This window comes from Sorex fumeus, unplaced genomic scaffold, assembly GCF_029834395.1.
Source record: "Sorex fumeus unplaced genomic scaffold, SorFum_2.1 ptg000006l, whole genome shotgun sequence".
Lineage (NCBI taxonomy): Eukaryota > Metazoa > Chordata > Mammalia > Eulipotyphla > Soricidae > Sorex > Sorex fumeus.
This window is the reverse complement of record NW_026606063.1, coordinates 37,131,282-37,148,068: the sequence shown is the minus strand read 5'-3', so window position 1 is coordinate 37,148,068 and position 16,787 is coordinate 37,131,282. Positions and strand designations below refer to the sequence as shown.

Below are 16,787 nucleotides of genomic sequence, written 5' to 3'. Positions count from 1 at the left end.
AAAGAGAGGCATAGACATAGAAAGATTACATTCATCTGGGGAATATAAAGTAACAAAATAGGAGACTAACACCCAAGAATAGCTGAGATAAGTACCAGAAGGTTCGCTCCATGGCTTGGAGGCCAGCCACACATGCTAGGGGAAAAGACAGCTCAGATAGAGGAAGGAGAACCAAGTGAAGGGTGTTGGGAGGATCCTCCCAGGATGAGAGATGCATGCTGAAAGCAGACTATAGACCAAACATGATTGCCACTCAATGCCTCTTTTGCAAACCACAGCACCCAAAAGGAGAGAGAGAACAAAAGGGAATGCCCTGCCACAGGGGTGGGGTGGGGTGTGGGGGTAGGGGTGGGAGGGATACTGGGAGCATTGGAGGTGGAGAATGGGCACCGGTGGAGGGATGGGTAATCAATCATTGTATAACTGTAACCCAGCACAAAGATTTGTAAGTCAACAACTGTACCTCATGGTGTTTCCCTAATAAAAATTAAAAAAGAAAGAAAAAGAAAGAAAGAAAGAAAGAAAGAAAGAAAGAAAGAAAGAAAGAAAGAAAGAAAGAAAGAACTATATCAGTAAACAGGGATGAGGAAAAGCACCCCAGACAGAGGAAAGAAAATGAGAAAAGATACTCAAGGTGTGTGCATGTAACTTCTGCTGATAAATTGGACAGGAGGAATTGGGAGAGATGAGGACATGAAAAGCAAATTGTGAGTTAAGGCTGGGACTCCAGCCTAAAGGAGTCTAGCTTAAAATGCCCGAGTTCTCACAACCAAAAGTACCCAATAAAAAGTCTTTTACCTTAATAATTGTGTGAGTCTTTGAAATATCTGTTCAAGGAGCTATTGGATGACTTTTTTCTGTCTGAATAGTAAGGTAACTTGAAAGATCTTTATTATTCTGTAATTACAAGATTGCTGCAATTTAGCAAATATGAAGATATTCTCTTAGAGACAAACCAATTTAGTGTCTGGTTTTCCCAGTATTGAATTCTTTTACCCTCTGTAAAGTGACTCTCTAGTTGGAGAGTCAATCCTTATGGATCCACTTTTAATCAAAGTCCAAAGTTATTTGATGGACTGAAGAGATAGCTCAAAAGGATGGAGCACATGTCCCCACACCACATGGCTCTCGATCAACACCATAGTGCTAAGCTTGTGAGGGCATTGAAGCCACAGGAAAACACAATTAAGTTGTTCAACATGACAACCAACTTCCAAAAGCTAAGTTTGGTATTCTGAGTAGTATACATGAATTTGAGAACTTCTCAGATACAAATGTCTATTGACAGATCAAGTCTAGTTTAGATGAAGGAATGCAGAAATCTAAGTCCATTGCCAATGCAACCAAACTTGAGGCAAGAATAGAAGAGTCACTTCTTCTACACATGATTGTATTGATTAGGTACTGCTGAGTAATAAGCAACTATGTGATCTCAAGACATATGTTAATAAACATTTATTGCTCTTTCATAGGCAGGTCATCTGGGAATTGATTGGTGTAGGTCTAGGCTGCTCTGTAGGTCTCCTAAGCTAAGATCAGCTCTACATCTCACAGTTTGAGGACCCGGCTGAAAAGTCAGCAGCTGCTCCATTGAATCCTCTTCTTTTGAAGATGTCATGGCACAATAGTATACCTGAAGCACACTTAAAAACCTTGTTTTGTAATATGTGTATATCATGTATATTTTCCCTTTAATCAAAACAAATACATGGTCAGCTTCAAAATCACAGGGTAGAACATTGCATTCTTTCCATGGAGGGGAAAGGGGGATGGGAGAACAAAGATTTGGACAATAACCCACTTTGTTTCTAACCATCAAGGCTCTCCTTTTCTAGAGCAGATCAGCAGTAGTGAGATATTCCTAGCCCACCTTATTTCTTGTGACTGATCATACTTTATCACTTTATTCTTTGCAGATTATTGCCCCTCCAGAGAGGAAGTACTCAGTTTGGATTGGAGGGTCCATCCTGGCCTCTCTCTCTACCTTTCAGCAGATGTGGATCAGCAAGCCTGAGTACGATGAGGCAGGGCCATCCATTGTCCATAGGAAGTGTTTCTAAAGCCAGAAACAGATTGTCTGGGGATCACTCTGAGACTGCTCTATTATGAATCATGAAACATTAAAACCTACAAGTTTCTCTGTATGGGGCTCTTTTTTCCCCCCCAGGACTTTATCTTACAATCTAGTTTAAATATTTTTAAGTTTCCCACCTATTTTCTTTAGTTTTTTGTTTGTTGTTGTCTGTGTTGCAAGATGTACAAACCAAGGCCTCATGTAGCATGTCTATTTATAAATCATATAATGATCCTGTGAGGTAGGTATTATTAGTCTCACCATATTATTGTGAAGAAAAATAACAACTAGAGAAGGTAGAAACTTGCTGAAGATTAAAATCCAAGTGTTTCTGACTCCAAAGTTAGTACTCGTACTACCATACCTTATCTCCTTTTCCTTGGAGATGCGTAAGACTGAGCACCACAAATATGGGTAGAGGGTAGAGGGAAAGGAGCGTTGGTAGTGTTGGTGGTGAAGAAACAGAATTTCCAGGGCTAGAGACATACAGGGATTAAGGCACTTGCCTTGCATGTGAACAACCCCAGTTTGATCCCTGCATGTACCTCCTTGAGCACCACTGTGTATAGACCTGGAGGCTCCTCCCAACACTTCCCAGGTGGCTCAGGTAATCCATGGCATTGAAGGTCCTTGCAGTACTGCATCCTCGGGGCCTCCCACTGAATTTCCTGCTGGGATGGCTGAAAACTGCTCAGAAGCCTTTAGGTTTTCTGAATATGACTTGGGAGATACCCCCTTACCCTCTCCAAATAAAATAAATTCTGGAGATACAGGTTCTGGTACTCAAACAGGATACACAAAGAACAGGAATACAAAGTGAAACATAATGCTTTAGAATGGAACATATGACGGCATCAGAGAGATAGTAAAATGGATAAGGCACTCACCTTCTATGCAACCAACCTGAGTTCAATTCTCAGCATCCCATATGGTCCCTCAAGCAACCAAGAGGAGCAATTGCTCAGAGCCAGGAGTAACCCATGAACATCACTGGGTATGGCCCAAAAACAAAAACAAATATAATGGAACATATGAGTGGGTCAAACAATATTATTGAATTAAGGTGAATGAAGGTCGTAGTACACTTACGATCTCTCAGTTATTTTAGTGAAGCAAGATAGTTTTCATTGAACAAAACTTAGAAAGATATAAGTGGGGGCAGGGTGAGGGGAAAGGAAAGGAATTTGTGTTCAAGCGAACTTGTACACCAAAGAACAAGCAAGCAAAGGAGAGAGATAAGCAAATGTTCAAGAGAAAACACAGGCTTGAAGAGCAAGGCTACTTAAGATCTCTGTGAGGTCTCTTTGTTATTGAAGATTCGGTTGTACTTTGCTACAAAAACTGAAGTAGAAACTCATACGAAGAATATTTTCTCTCCCCTTTGAGGCTCCCTCCTTTCTTTTCCTCCTTTATTTTCTTATTATTTGTTTCCTATCCCCCGCCCTTGGTCAGTTATCTTTAACTTGACAAGTATTTACTGAATCTGGGGGAATCTAGAATTGCTGGGTAAATCACATGGGATTTATGTACTCCACAAAGATTATTCATATCAGTCACTGCAATAAAGTGGATGGGGGAGATAAACACACACAACTCAATGATTCGAGGTAAATAGAAGCACCCATCAAGTACTATGAGAAAAAAGAGGATAAAGATAATAGTTAATATTTATCGAGTACATATAATATGGTAAGCATGGGCAATAATTACATGGCTTTCCTCATCACAAACCAAGGAAGCAGGTGTCAGTATCATTTTATAGTTTACTATTTAATTAGGTGTCTTAACTAGTGAATGGAAGAGTTCAGTCTTCACTTCTGCCTAGTGTGCCCTTTGCTCTCTCCACCTAGGCAAACCCAGGCCTCGAGGTTCCTAAACAGATCCCACCTGGCTATGAGCTTTGGAAGCACACACCTATCTGGAGACAGCAGATCCCACTGGAACTTCACCCCGATTCCAAACATCCCTCTTTACCATCCCCACATCAGGGGCTGCAGTAGAGCACCAAGGCATCAAAAGCACCTGGAGGATTTGTCTCAGCACAAGTTTTCTAGGAGTAAACCCTGAAATGATGGTTAACATGCAAGTGTCTTAGTAAGGACGGGCTCTTAGAAATAGAATGAGCACAGTGGGAGAAGCAGAACAAGAAAAGGGAGGAAACCTGGCAGCAAGCAAAATCCTAAAGAGCGGAGTTTCAGCCAGTTCCAGAGAGAACTTTGGAATTAGGAACATCGTGGGACCACCTAAGGTCCGAGATGTTCCACTTTCAGGCCATTCTGTATAGACTGGCTATTGGCACTGGCAGATGGAGAGAGCACACACAAGACTACTATATGTGTGTGCTTCTTTCCCCAGGCCACCACCACACACACACACACACACACACAAAGCACACATCATAAGGCTACTGTATTTTCTCAAGCCACTGTACACACATACACACACACACACACACAAAGCACACATAAGGCTACTGTGTTTTCTCAAGCCACTGTACACACACACACACACACACACACACACACACACACACAAGCACTGCTGTTCCCCTCCCCACAACTCCTGCAGTCAGATGGCTGTTCCCATCTCCTCCTGCCTCTTAAAAGTGCTGTCTGAATGCAGGCTTGTTTGTCAGCTCCTAGTGCGACTTCTGTGATTTAAGTATAGAAGCTCACTCTGACAATACTTGTCTTGAAGTCTTGACAGTAAGATGCGGAGGACAAAGAAACCCAAGACCAGGTGGCCTAAGCTCAGAATTGTCCTGCCCCTCTGCAGAGCAGTTTTCCAACAGCAGAATTCTGTTGTTCAACATCCACAAGTCACTGGCAAGCCATGCACAAGTCCCATTCGACACCTACACCTGCCTGAGCCTGCCCCACCCCGCCCTCACCCAGGCCCAGTGACTACAATCGCCCCATCTGATTAAAAAAGTTCCTGTCACATCCTGGAACCTTCGTATTACGGGGATTTTTTGACTGTTATGCAAATCGATTGACCGGCAGTTATTCTTTCTCATTCAAGAGACAAAATGAGATCGGGTACTACTGAACTCACTTGTTGAGCATTCAGCCGTGTGCCAATATTGCCATGTGCTACAGGCATTCATTTGTGTAAATTGTAAGAGGGCCTCATTTTCCTACTGAAAAACGCCCAATTTCCCCTCCCCTCACCCCATACTTGAAAACCAACTAGGGGCTGAGAGGGAGTCCTCATTTAAAATTATAATCAGTTGCTTGCATTTAGGTATAAAATTTAACACACACACACACACACAAACGCAAAGGTGGGGATGGAGCGATAGCACAGAGGGTAGGGCATTTGTCTTGCACGCGGCCCACCCGGGTTCGATTCCCAGCATCCCATATCGTCCCCCTGAGCACCGCCAGGAGTAACTCCTGAGTGCAGGGCCAGGAGTAACCCCTGTGCATCGCAGGGTATGACCCCAAAAAGCAAAAAAAAAAAAAAGAGCAGGGGCAATGAGATTGCTACGGTTCTTTTAACTGTTATTTGTCCAACAACAACAACAACAACAACAACAACAAAAACAAAGAGAGGCCCTGGGACTGCCGTTGCACTCATCAGCAAACTCCCCAGCAGTCCCAGCCAAAAGCCACTCTGCGCGCTCCCGGCACGCTCTCTACAAGCCTCGCGATAACGAAGGGACCTCCCCGCCCCCTTTGGGCCCCGCCCTCCCGATCGGGTTTCCGCCCCACCCACTTCCCCGCTGACGTCAGAGGCGCGTCCGCGTGCGTGCGTGCGTGCGTGCGTGCGTGCATGCGTGCATGCGTGCGTGCGCGGCGGCTGGGGGGCGGATGCGCCCTGGGCGGAAGTGACCTGCCGCGGCGTGGGTGGGATGGCGGCGGCGGCGGGACGCAGCTTCCTCGGGCTGCTGCGGGCGCGCTCCAGCGCCATGGCTCGGCGCCCGCTCGAGGGCGTGGCGCCCTCCCGGGGTCTGTGCGCGGAGTGCGGGCCCCGAAGGCTCTCCATCGAAGGCAACATTGGTAAGGGCCGCAGAGCGCTTGCCCGGCCCTGGCCGCCGTGGGAGCCGGGCCGGGGACGGGGCCCGGGCGGAGGCGGCGGGGCTGCCGGGGCTGCGCTGCCTCGTGGCCGTGTCGCTTACGCCGCAGTTCCCCGACAAGCATACATTTTGTTGTGTCTGGAGAAACCACGCCGCGGGCAGACGGCGATGGCAACGACAAAGCGCAGGATGCAGTTCTTTTCCTCTCCTAACTGGGTGGCTAGGTCAAACGAGTTAAATAGATAACATACAAATATAATATATATATATATATATATATATATATGTATGGGCTGGAGCGATAGTCCAGCGGGTAGGGCGTTTCGTGCCCGACCCGGGTTCATTCCCTGGCATCCCATATGGTCCCCAGAGCACCGCCAGGAGTGATTCCTGAGTGCAGAGCTAGGAGTAACCCCTGAGCATCGCTGGGTGTGACCCAAAAAGCAAAACATATATACGTACACATATGCCCATTTAAAGTCGGATTTCAGGGGGCCCGGAGGGTAGTGCAGGAAGTAGGGCTTTTGACTTGCACGCAGCCCACCCGGTTTCGATCCCCAGCACCTCATATGCAATAATCCCCTCCACTTCCCCAGCACCACCCAAAGTGATTTCTGAGCGCAGAGCCAGGAATAACCCCTGAGCACCGCAGGGTGTGGCCCCCCCCAAATCCTAATCAATAAAGTCGGATTTCAGAAAACGAGAGATAAGGTATTGTGTCTCATGCAGTATTTGGGGGGTCTTCTCCAAATACTGTTTTTGTTGATCTAAAATGTGTTGTTTTACTTAAAATTCAAGTTTAACTGAATGTCCCCCTTCCCCCCTGGTGTTTTTTTTTTTGTTTGTTTGTTTTTTGTGGGGTTTTTATTTATCTATTTATTTATTTTGCTTTTTGGGTCACACCCAGCGGTGCTGGGTTACTCCTGGCGGTGCTTGGGGGACCGTATGGGATGCCAGGGATTGCGTGTGTAAGGCTAATGCTCTCCCTGCTGTACAATCGCTCCGGCCCCATAGGTGCCCCTTTTAAAAGATCCCTTGACTGATACAGGAATACTCGGAGGTACTGTGAATTCAGTCTCAGACCACTGCAGTGAATCTAATAGGGCAATAAAGAGAATCACGCCAAGTGTTTGGTTTCCTGGTGCATATAAAACTTCGGTCTACGCTATACCTTATTAGGTGTGGTAGCATGAAAATTACACTTTAAAAAAGCAATGAACATACCCTCATTAAAGATGACACGGGGAAGTGAGTATATGTTGTTGAAAAAAGTGGCACATAACACTTGCAGGATGAAAAGTTATCACATACCTTCAGCTGTTGCAAGTCCAGTATCTGTGAAGCACAATAAAGTGGAGTGCAGTGAAATGAGGTGTGCCGGCGCCCTGTGTGTTCTAGTGGAAGACTGAGGAGTTGTGGCAGTGGTGAGTTAGACTGAGTTGGACCTAAGTGGTAACAGTGGAGATGGTGAGAAGCAAAATGGAGTCTGATTTAAAAAGTAGGGCCATCTGGATTTGGTAATAGATGTGGAATGTGAGATAAAGAGAGGGCTCTGTGAAGACTCCGAGCATTTTGGTCTGAACAACTTGAAAAGATGACGTTCCAGTTTTCTTAAATGGAAAAGAATGGGAAGATCAGGAGGCTAAGGAGTTGGTTCCAAGATTTAGATTTTCTGCATGTTAAGGTTTTTATATGGTTATTAGCTGAATGGAGATGAGAACAGACAGTTGGAATCTGAGCAGAGTTCACTGTCTCCCTGGACTGGAGTTATAATAAACGTAGATTGCATTTGAAGCTTGGAGACTATTGATGGAAAGGATTAAGCACTGGGGCAAGCAGTTGTTGAAGAGATGGAGAGAGGTATGAAACCTGCAAACCAGACTGAAAGAATGAGCACTGTTAGAGGAAGGGGGAAAAGCAAGAGATTGATATCCTGGAAGCCAAGTGAAGAGATACTTAGGGGGAGCGAGTAATGAACTGTGTAATATTGCTTAAGTAATAAAGCTCTTGATGAACTGGAAAAGAAATTTTAGATCAGGAGGGGCAAAAGTTTGCTTGTGGGTTTAAGGAGAATGGAGTTGGGCAGTGAGTTGAGACAGGTTAAGACAGATGTTTGGAAGTATTCCTAGAGAGGAAATACAGAATGGTTGCTGAAATACATGGGAAAGGGAAGTTTTCCCTCCCCTCCCCTCTCCCTATGTGTTCCCCTCCTCCCTCCCCTTCTCTATAATTAGATAATGGTAGAAATGGTCTAACTGAGAGGGATAAAATTGAAACAAGAGAGGACGGAATATTTAAGCGAGAGGAATGGAGTCTGTTGCCTAAATTGAGAGAGATTGACCTTAGCTAGGTCACACAAAATATGCAGTGAAATAAATGAATACTGAATATTCAAGTAGGTGTTGTGGAACTTGAGGGAGTTCTTTTGATTGTGTACAGTGTTTGTGTGAAATAGGAAGGTCAGCTGAGAGTGTTTGTGGGAAGAGTGGAATGACATGAACTTGTTAAGTGAAAGAAATGTACAAATGCCAGCAGTGTTAAGGGCCCACTTAGACGTGATGTTCATGATTTAAAAGTGAGACCATGGGGCTGGAGTGATAGCACAGCGGGTAGAGCGTTTGCCTTGCACACGGCTGACCCAGGTTCGATTCCCAGCATCCCATATGGTCCCCTGAGCACCTCCAGGAGTAATTCCTGAGTGCAAAGCCAGGAGTAACCCCTGAGCATTGCCAGGTGTGACCCAAAAAGCAAAAAATAAATAAATATAAATAAATAAAAGTGAGACCAGTCAGAGGGCAAGGGGGTTTGACTCAGTAGTATATGCCTTGCATGTAGGGAGCCCTTGGGCTTGCTCCGTGCGTGCAAGAAGGGAGGATTCTGCTACCTGCCTCATGGTATTATTTGGGGTGCGGAGTAAAGGGAGCTCCCTAGCCAGTACTTGGAAGAACGTACGGTACCAGGCTCTTATTAGGCATGTGTACCAGCCCTTTGAGCTGTCAACAGGCCCTCATGTGTTTATGACCCTCTCCCACATACCCCCAAAGGAAGCTATACCTTTAGAGATCAGAGGGGCATCAAAAATACTTAACAAAATAAATATTTTGGACAAGTCATCAGCTGAAGTTTGAATTGCTGCTATCAGTCTTTCTGTTCTTTGCTTCATAACTTCTCTTGGCTTTTTTGCTTCTTCTTTGCTTTCTCCTGCAGCCAAGACTAAAAGATGAGGGTGAACTCATAAGACAGCCCCAGCCTTTAAAAACTCACAAGTAAGTGGGAGGAACAGATTTATAAAAATAATTTTTGTGGAACTCTCAGTCTCTGGGTTAGGAATTCTCAAGGGGGAGAATGGAGAGAAAAGAGTGTTTGTTCTAGGCACAGGAAGTGACATTTGCTTAGGTAAAGACTGAAGAGACACATGGACTTTTAATCACAGAGAAGTAGCTGAAGTTTGAAGGGCCTCCAAGAGGGTTGCAGGCCAAGAGGTGGACAGAGGGAGGAGTTGCTAGGTATTGACAGTCTTTTTTGATCCATTCTTGATTCTTCTGTTGGCTGTGGGAAATCGCTGAAAATCTGAAGCCAGCGTGCTGCAGCTAAATTAATTTTTAAACGATGGGCCTGCAGAAGTAGTCTGGGAGTTAAGAGGTAGTGCAGCTTGTTTTACAAGTGGCCAACTCAGGTCCTATCCTTGGGACCCCATAAGGTGCCCCAGGCTCTGCTAGGAGTAAGCCCTGAGGCATAAAAATAATACTAATTGAAAAGAAATGGGCTCGATTGAGCATTACAAAGCATACTCTTTCTTTGCATCTGCTGTTTGCTACTGTATTGTGCCTTGCATCCTGTTGAATGAATGATTGAATGAATGGGAGCAGAGCTTGGAGTAAACAGTTTTGTGGCCATTGTAGTAGTTGGAGAAAGGAAAATGCAGACTTGAACAGAAAGAATGGAGACTTGAGAGAGACTTGATGGTTTGAGAGAGATTTTGGAAGTAGGTCGATGATGACTACTTGGGAGGGAGGAATAAGGAGGTGTAGAGAATGACAATGAGGTTTATAATTTGAATTCTAAGTCTAAAAATCTGAGGGTGGGATTGAGGGAAGAGAAAGACTAGGGAGGCAAGAGCAATTTGCATGAGGTGCCTCTGAGACATAAGGAGAGAGAAGACAAATTAGAACCTGTACTGAAGCTAAGAGAAACAGACCCTTAGATTTCTGATAGGGAAGTGGTGACTTGTGGGAGTAGTCGGAGCCTTCAGAATGATGCAGTTGCCCAACGTAAGTGTGACTAATGAAAAGTGGACTGGGGAGACCTTAATCTGGCTCTTTGTAGTTTTATTTCCTATTACACTTCATCACCCCACACTCTCTGATGACTCTAGACAGAATTAGTCACAGCCTCCTCTGGAGCGCTCATAACATTTTGTACCCACAACTGCTGCTGCACTTGAATTCTGTTAAGATTGTTTGCACATTCATTATCTTCCCTTGGGTAGCCATTTCCCCTCTCTTTCCTCTTTGTACCACCATGCTTCATCCTTGCCCTGACCTATCGTACTCATCCCGGTACCTGCTAAATGTTTGAATCCTGTACTGTGGTATTCATGAAGAAATTAGTCATTGGTGCCCAGAGAGGAAATGTATTAAACCTCTTACACAATCAATTCAAGAGTTAGCTTGCTCTTGAGTCACTGATGGCTTCTCTAAATAGAATCAGAAAGTACCATTCAGGAACCTGAGCGGGAGAAGGCGCACCCCTCTCCTACCTCAAGTTCATGTGTAGAGGGACTTTGTACTTTTTAGTTCTGCTGCACGAAATCTGGCTAATCTGATCCCGCAGGCAGGGAAAACAGACTAGGGAAGAGGCAATTAATGGCAGGTAGCATGAATTATGACCCCAGGTGCTCTGTGACTGGAAGTCAAAAGCCTGATATCTAGATTTTTAAAGCTTAAAAGATGAGATGTTTGCCCTATTTAAGTGTTTTCATCACTAAAATGTATTCTCCTTTTTTCTGAAGCCAGTTATTTTCATTATTACAACGTTATATTTTATAAAGATTGCTTTCTGAACTATTGTCACTCACCACGGACGGCTACTCTCAGTTTGTTTCTTGTTTTGCGGGCACACTCGGTGGTGCTTAGGGTCTGCTCTTTTCTCTGTGCTGGGGGGGGGGGGGGTCACTCCTGCAGTGCTCAGTGACCGTGTGATACCAGAGACCAAACTGGGGTTTACTGCAAGGCAAGCCATTTAACCAATTTCTCTGGCCCTCATTTTTTACTTTTTCAAAGATTCTACCAAAGAAGGGAAAACTTTTAGTTTTGCAGTGTAAACTTAATACATAACACAGCGAGGAGTTTCCCTAATAATATATTCCTCCATCATCCAGAATATTGTTAAATGGCTTAACAACACTAATATTGCGTCTTTGGCTTTACTTAGTCTAAGCAAGTGGACAAAGGCGCCTAGGGGTAAAATACCTATTTATTCCAAACATTGTTGAAGAGAGTCCCTGTTTTCTGTAATTCAACTCATTCTATCCATCTATCTTCACTTTTGGTGAGATAACTTAGAATGCAAACGGAATAAAGTCAGTCCATGTTTTTGAAAAGCTCTTAGTTTAACTGGAGGGAGTGATGAGTCAACAAATAATTACAGTGGGATACCTTGGTAAACCAGAGCAGGCAACAATTAACTCTGCTTAGGGATGAAGTGAAGCAGGAGAGAGTTTAAGGAGGCTCGAGAGAAGGAATGGATCGATTAGGCCACTTGTGCTAAACGGATGAGTTGGGAGGATGCTCTGGATGTTGTGGGAGATCTTTCACAAAATCAGAGCAGTTTGCCTTAAAGCAGAATCAGAACAGAATTTGTTGTTTCTTTTATGTCCACTGAGCATTTGTTGTTAAGTCTGGTCAGAATGCTTCCAGGCCCACAGCCTGTTGGATCCTGGGTAAAGGAGCAGGGTTGGAATCCACACTTTCTGAGGGGAAGATCCCAACCTAGTTCATGGTAAAAGTTTCAGAATGGAATTTCCCCATGTCTCTCATCATGTTTAAGAGAATAAAATGCCTGGAGGTGGGGATATATTTAGAGGTTCCCTTGAAGTACAACAAATTTAAAAATAATTTAATTATTTTGGATGTTACATCACATACTCTTTTACTACAAATTTTAGCACAGTGTAGGTATTGCTGGCATCTCAGTTTATAGAAAAATTTGTGGGAGGGAAAAAAAAAAGGCGTGACAGGGAGGATGAACATTAACAACAGACCTCTGGTCCAGCTTGTGGAAGAACAAACCTGGTGGTAATAAAAATGAGCATGTTGAAGTAACTCTAAGGAAGTACCCACCCCATTGCAAGCCATGTTCTAAAGTACAGGGGTAGCCAAGTTTCCTAAGAAACCGGTGCTCTGCCTCGGAACTTGACGCAGGGAGAGATTTGTCAGTTTTCCCCCCTGCTGTCTGAAAAAGGGAAGTTCTGGGTGCCACAGGTTATCTGGCCTCCAGGAGGAGGCCAAGGCGGCAGCAGAGAGCCACATAGCACCGTACTCGATGCTTGTGGGACCACTAAAAACAGCAGCAATCAGAGCCTCAGCAGAAAGAAAACAACTCTTAGGCGCAGGTATCACAGCACTTCAAAAAAAAAAAAAAAGGCCATGCTGTGTGTGTGGTTCTAATATAAATGTATAACTTTAAAAATAATTACCCCTTGTGTGGGTGGTGCCTGGCACAGCAGAGTTCCAGTGGAATGCGGCTTAAGAGCTGCTGCCCCGTGGTAATTACCCAGCTCCTGAAGCCCTTCCAGACCTTGCTCCCCACTTACTGTCATTCATGGCTGAAGCCAGACTGGGATCCCTGAACTGCCACTTTAGAAGCTTTGGGGTTGGGAGTGGGGGGTGCAGGTGGGGATGTTGCCCTGGCCTGTTTGTTCCAGTAATTGGAACTGTGTATTTCCCGTTACGTTTGATTTGTTGGCATTTGGGTGTTTGTGTGTATAAATGGCATGAGGCGTTTTCTAAGAGTCCTGACAGTCCTCAGATGAACTATTAAGTGTCTGATCTCAGAGGTGAAGTTGGCTCTCCCAAGCCCTCAGGGCCATTATTTTCCATCTGCAATAGTTTTTTTATGAGTTGGTTCTTCTTTTTTTTTTTTCTTTTTCTCATTTTCTTTTTTCGCTTTTTGTCAGGGTGCCTCAAAGCAGTGCCCCTGAGTCCTGGGAGCCCCCCCTCCTTGATTCGCCGTGAACCTACTGTTAGTTCAGTGCAAGGGAGGATGCTAGGCTGCTTAGGCCCTGTGGGGCCGAGATCCCTAGTCCACCTTGGTAATGCTGGGGGCCTCCAGAGCTCAACCCAGCGATGATCTGGGAAGCCATGGGTGCTGGGAATTGAATCCTTATCAGCCCGTGATAGGCATGTCCCCTAACTGCTATAGTGTCTCCCAGTTCCTTTTATGAATTGGGGGTTTTTTTGTTTGTTTTTTGTTTGGTTGTATTTTTGGGGGGAGTCACACCTGGCGATGCACAGGGGTTACTCCTGGCTCATATACTCAGGAATTACTCCTGGCAGTGCTTGGGGGACCATATGGGATGCTGGAAATTGAACCCGGGTCGGCCACGTGCAAGGCAAACGCCCTACTCGCTGTGCTCTCACTCTAGCCCCTACGAACTGTTTTTAACTTTAAAATATTTAAGTAATTAGAAGAGACATTCAGTCCTACCCTTTGCCTTTATCCTTTCATATAAATTAAAATAGCATTTCAGCTGGTGGGCAGAGATCATGTTTTAGCTTCATCAGTAAGCTGCTGTCTAAATATTGATCATTTGTGAGATAACTTAGATAACACAGATAGCAATATTTTAAACCTGGAACTACTCAGAGCAGGGTAGGTACCTTGATAATATACAAACCAGTTTTGTTAGTTTGGTTGGTTTGGGGGCCATACCTGGGGCACTTAAAGCTTAGTCCTGGCTCTGTACTCAAGGATCATTCCAGGCAGTGCTCAAGGACCATGCGTGGTCCCGAAATCAAATTCAGGTGGGTTCTGTGTGAGGCAAGTGCCCTCTTACCTGCTGTACTATCTCTCGGTCCCCAAGTCAACTAATTTTCAATTCCTTCCACTCTTATTAGTTACTCCGTGAAAAACCTTAGAGAGTTTTATTTAGTGATCTGATTTTGGAGCCTATATTAAAAAAAAATATATGTGTGTTGATTTTGATCAGATTGTTCTAAATAAATTTATATATTGTTCTCATTAAATTTATTTTATTGTTCTAAATAAATTTATATATTGTTCTCATATATAAATGTGCATGAAGATCTCTTGGGGAATACCTTCAAAATGTGGGTTCTGGGACTGGGAAGATACCTGAATTTGATCCTGGTACTATGTGACCTCTAGTATGATCACTAACTATGACCCTGGAGGCTCACAAGGATCACCAGGGTGGCCCTGGTGCTCCCCAGCACCTCACAACCTAAGTAGCATCTCATCTTCAGGCTCTTGGCACTGAACCAGGCCTGTTTGGCTGAGAATTGCCTGCAGTGGTCCCTGCCTCCCACCCAGCACTGCTTAGGAGGCACCTCCCCTCCCTCCAACCTCCCTCCCTACATCCCCCCCCCCACACACACACACTCACACTCACACACACAGTGAATTGCTGGGTTAAGATTTTGAATCAAGTGGGCGAGCATATGCCTAGCATGTTTTGCGACTCTTAAATTTGGTTGCTGGCACTGCTTGGCTACTTCTCAGTGCCACGGGCCTGACGGTGGGAGTGGGCCAAGAGCCCCATGTACAGCTGAGGGTGGCCTCTATTGTGAAAGTGTGATTTCCTGAGGTTGGTTCAATCCCAAAATTCAGATTCTGCAAAGAAAGCAATTTTTAGTTGTTTTTGTGTCACAGCCGGCAGTGCTCAGGGGGGCTTACTCCTGGATCTGCACTTAGGAATTACTCCTGACAGTGCTCGGGGTACTGTATGGGATGCTGGGATTATACTTAGGCCAGCTACATGCAAGGCAGGTGTCCTACCCACTGTACTATCACTCTGGCCTGTGCAAGGAAAGCAAATTTGAAATTGAAGAAACCAAGACAATCGCTAAACTTAGGCAGTTCGATTCAGTTGCCCAATGTGGTAGGAATTTGGTGTAAGCTGGTCTCAAACTTCATGGACGAGACATGGTCTAATATTTTGCTCTGATATTTAGGCATAGGTCTAGAAGAACAGGGAAAGGTTTTTGTTCATTGAGTATGGGAAGAGCTGAGGCTGAGCGAACGGGCAAAGGCACATAGGAGTTCGTTGGAAGTGGGCTTGAGAGATGATATGAGTGTACAAAATGCACAGATTTTTGTTGTTTGTTCTTACCCTGTGTGTTGAGTTATGTGGTGTGTAATAAATGTCACATAACAGATGTGTGGGCTTTTCTGCTGAGACTTCACTTAGCACCCAATCAGTAAACATTTGTGACTGGTAGTACTGAGTGGACAAGTGCCTCCTTTCCTTCTTTTGATTTCATTTGGATTCCTCCTGAGGATAGGATTCATTTGAGAGGGATCATCTTTGAGAGAAGAAATAGAATTCCAAATATACTCCTAAGGTTCATTATTAAAACTTTTAACAAATTGGGTTTCCAAGTGTACTGAACTTAATAATGTACTTTGTGCTTTATTCCTCAGCCAGGTCATTAGACTGGACTTGGGTTCCTGACCTGGAGGTGCCCCATCTTCTAGAGGAACACAATTACTATTGTAGTCGTAGAGTGTTACCCAGAATGCCAGGCTAAGCACTAAAGAGAATTGGCTGATCCAAGCTTAGAAGTGTCAGGAATGTATCTGAACAGAATCTCAAAAGATTGAGTAGGAATTGGCCAGGTGAGGAAAGGAAGTGCTCTAGGAAATGGGAAGCATATGCAAAAAACATTTGCAGGAGATAGCATGGCACACTTAAAGTTGCAAAGAATTTTGTCCTTCGAATCTGAATTTGAAACACAACGAAACCAGAAAGGTGTATGCAGGGTCAGATCTTGAAGTGTGTTAAGCAATGTTATTTTTGTGTCAGTAGGCTGCAGTATGAGAGAGAGATGGAGGCAGATAAAGGCTGGAGTTGGAAGGCCAAAGGATGGTGAGACACTTGACTTCTAACATGGAGGTGGAAATGGAGAGAACAGGAAGGTGGAGAAAGCTATGACAGGTGGGGAAAGCTATGAGATTTGGCAGAGGAGGAAGTTCTCACAGTGAATGGGTAGTGGGTGCTGCCATATCTTGAGATCCAAGCCAAGGAAGCTCAGTTTGGTAGGGAAGACAGTTTCAAAGGGAATATAGTGACTTAGAAATATCTGTATATTGTCCAAGTAGAGATGTTTGAGGGCTTTTGAGTAACAAATCAGGAGCTCTTGAAGGTATGGACCAGATGTTGGTGTGATGGGGAAAAGTAACTTGTGTTGTGGTACTAGGTGGAATGCATCTCCAGAATAACTCTTGGAGCAGTAACTATTTCCCAACTCCTTTGGCTCAAGCAAGGATCCATTGTATCTTCTAACTGGTTTGTCTACTTCCTTATCACTATTCTCACCTCACTGATGGAGTCATCTTTTTACAGTAAGATGGAAACTTTCATTTCTCTGCTTAAAACCCATCATAACTGACTTTCCATTGCCCTTAAAGTGGAATTTTGGCTTGTTTTTTTAAAAAAAATTTTAAAGAACCATG

The 16,787-nt window shown here is 44.4% G+C and overlaps 2 protein-coding genes across 4 annotated transcripts in view; both read left to right on the top strand.

The window, feature by feature from the left end:
* The window catches only part of ACTG2 (actin gamma 2, smooth muscle), a 31,473-nt gene extending 29,346 nt beyond the window's left edge, over positions 1–2,127 (top strand). For both annotated transcript variants that reach the window (XM_056124079.1, XM_056124072.1), the window contains exon 9: positions 1,917–2,127. In XM_056124079.1, the coding sequence (XP_055980054.1) occupies positions 1,917–2,060 (144 nt within the window). In that variant the 3' untranslated portion in view covers positions 2,061–2,127. The remainder of the gene's footprint in view (positions 1–1,916) is intronic.
* Positions 2,128–5,904: 3,777 nt separating this feature from the next.
* DGUOK (deoxyguanosine kinase) overlaps positions 5,905–16,787 on the top strand; it is a 55,488-nt gene continuing 44,605 nt past the window's right edge. Inside the window, exon 1 of one of the 2 annotated variants that reach the window (XM_056125491.1) lies at positions 5,905–6,075. In XM_056125491.1, the coding sequence (XP_055981466.1) occupies positions 5,928–6,075 (148 nt within the window). In that variant the 5' untranslated portion in view covers positions 5,905–5,927. The remainder of the gene's footprint in view (positions 6,076–16,787) is intronic. The other variant, XM_056125494.1, reaches the window with a different exon arrangement.